Genomic DNA, 2,645 nt, shown 5'->3' with positions numbered 1-2,645 from the left:
CAGACGACTTTCAGTTAAGTCGTCTGGACGACTTATTTTCAAGTCGTCTAAACAGACGACTTGCGAGGGGTAGAAACGTAAAAAAAATTCCGTTTTCTTGTTTGGTCACAAGGGGATAGTTGTAATTTCAATAGCCTTTTAGGTTACTTTTGCCTTTGACCCAAATTGGGGTATTGTTTTGGGTTTGACTCCAAGTTTTGAGTCACACTTAGCAATTCTCTCTAAAAAAATATTAGTCAAAGATCCGGAAGTAGCCCGATTCGGGGAAATCCCTAGTATTGGTAAAAAAGCCTCAGTGTAACGATAGAGTGAGTGAAGTGACATCAAAGTAAATGGGCCTAAGATGAAGCAAGCGTGGGATAGATATAGCTCTGGAATATAGTTAAACATACAGTGGCCCAATAAGTTTGTCAATCTTCATAATTCCTTAACAAGAGAATTTGCCCACCACAGATAAGACATCGTACACAGAGCACCCAAGAGATCTCGACTCAGAAACTTGTGATTACAAAAATCCTACCACACTTGAAATCAACCAAAACCAAACACGCAAGCTAACTACAAGCAAACTTTAAACCACAATAACTGAAATTAAGAAAATGAGGAGAAAGGAAAAAGATTAGCATCTGAAAGAAAAAGAATCATTAGCTCAGCTCAGAAAATTCCAATACTTCGCCTCCAAGTTCTTATCCTTTCTTCTCTTCTCTTCTTGGTTCACTTCTTTTTTTTTTTGGTATTATATTCCCATTGCTGCAAGTCAGAGTATCACGTGTAGACAAGTTCGATATCTGGTCTTTAATCTTTAACCACGAGCCATCATGACGTCCAAGTGGTCCAAGCTTATGTCAGATGAAGACATCTCTCTTCTGTATGTTTTCCTCTGTTTCTTCCCTAGACGATGATGTTCACTAGAAGCAACTTGCTGAAGATGTAGCATAGCGACCATGCTTATAGCGAATATAGCAGCGTTTCCTAGTACGCCTCTCACATGGTTGAATCCAAGTGCTCTTTTGGCCAACCCGAAGGTCCACGCAAAGGCGTTGATTACAAAGTTCGACTTTGGTCCATCAGGAGGAGTAGAGTATGCCCCGGCTGTGTTTGGAGAGGAGTTGTAAACAAAATTTGTGGAGGTTTTAATGCTCCCAACGAAGGCAAGAGTTTCATCTAGAACTCCGTAGCTCTTGCCGTGGTGTTCAGCCAATCTCTTTGCTAGTAACATCCTGCTTTGTTCAAGCCGAGCAACTGCTACATCCCTCTCTGTTCGTTGCTGTGTATGTATCGTCTGCAGAGCAACGAGAAAAGAAGTTTGAGACATTATCTTTCAAAAAAGTCAGGATCAAGTTATAAACTGAACATAAAGAAACTGACCAGCAGAACCTAACCTCTATGAATGGCAAAGAAAAAGAATAAGCCAATGATAATTACATATTCGTATCCGCAAACCCTAGCTACGGACTTACGAGTCACAAAGCCTAACTAAAAGTAAAGATTCGAAATCGGCCTAGCAATAAGCTGAATACTATTATTCGTTAAGCGCGATATTGATGACACCTAAACCCAGCGAATCTCTCAAGTCTCAATTTCGCGCACATCAGAGAATCCAATACAATCAGTGAAAACGAATCCAAAACTCACATGGAAGAACTCGAGCTGGTCTTCGAGGTGCTCAAGCGCGGTTCGAATCGCGTTAAGACTCTTGGCCTCTTGAATCGCTGCGTCGTTATCGTTAACGGGGAAGCCCTTGATGAAGACGTATCCCTGTGGCTTCTCTTCGGCGGAGTTTAAGCCGTGGCTCTTCCTCTTCTCCGATCTGGTAGCTGGTTTAACGGAATTGAGGAAGTGAGAGCGCGAAATCAAGTGAATCTCGTCGCTGAGCTTGTCGTGCAGATCGCAGATTTTCTCGAGAACTGCTTCGATTTCTTCCATCTCCATCTCTCCCATTTCATTACAAAAAAAGAGAGAGAGAAAGATAAAAAGAGGGGAAAAGGACTTCTTCTTCGGGAAAACTTTAATTGTGGACTGAGCGAAACTATCGCTCCGGTGATTTTGATTTTCGGAAACGCGACCCGACCCGGAAATGCTATAACGGTTAATCCGGCACGGACTATGCACGTGTTCTTTATTTGTTTATCCAAGTTTGTTAATTTGTTTGGGCTCTCTACTGAGGCGTTCGATGACAGGCCCAAAAGTGTCATCCGCGTTGGTCTCACCGATGTTCCGGAGGGTAACTATCCCACAAACAATCAAATGCGAATGCGTGGACGTGTCAAATGTAGTTTGGTCTAGTTAATTAGGAGGTTGATGAGAGCTTTTTGGGTTGTACAAGCTATGTTTAGCTGTGATCTGAAGGTGACGAAAGACAAGTGAAGACGCAGAGAGGCAGTGAGAGGGAGAATGAATGTGCTCGCAATTTGTATAAAAACCATCACATATTCACATGTTAGATATTACGGTCTTATGACTTTTAAATTTTTTATTGCATCTCTTCAGTCGCACGAAATGAACACACATAGTTTTAAAACTATATCAGAAATAAACAAATATATGCGACATAAATACTGAAGCAAATATACAACTATGTGCTAGGGTAAAAATATTTACAACTCTGAAATCTGAGAGATGTATGTGCGTTTCAAGCATTGCAA

General features: G+C 41.3%; 1 protein-coding gene across 1 annotated transcript; it reads right to left on the bottom strand.

Moving 5' to 3' along the window:
* Positions 1 to 402: 402 nt before the first annotated feature.
* On the bottom strand, positions 403 to 2,019 carry LOC106313422 (plastid division protein PDV1-like). The gene is made up of 2 exons (XM_013751220.1): positions 1,636 to 2,019; positions 403 to 1,282 (listed from the first exon to the last, which is right to left on the bottom strand). The coding sequence occupies exons 1-2, from the start codon at positions 1,939 to 1,941 to the stop codon at positions 803 to 805; spliced, it is 786 nt and encodes a 261-aa protein (XP_013606674.1). The 5' UTR covers positions 1,942 to 2,019; the 3' UTR covers positions 403 to 802.
* Positions 2,020 to 2,645: the final 626 nt, after the last annotated feature.

The sequence above is a fragment of the Brassica oleracea genome, chromosome C9 (genome assembly GCF_000695525.1).
Source record: "Brassica oleracea var. oleracea cultivar TO1000 chromosome C9, BOL, whole genome shotgun sequence".
Classification (NCBI taxonomy): Eukaryota; Viridiplantae; Streptophyta; class Magnoliopsida; order Brassicales; family Brassicaceae; genus Brassica; species Brassica oleracea.
Note: the sequence above shows the minus strand (reverse complement) of the source record. Positions and strands in the feature narration are given on the sequence as shown.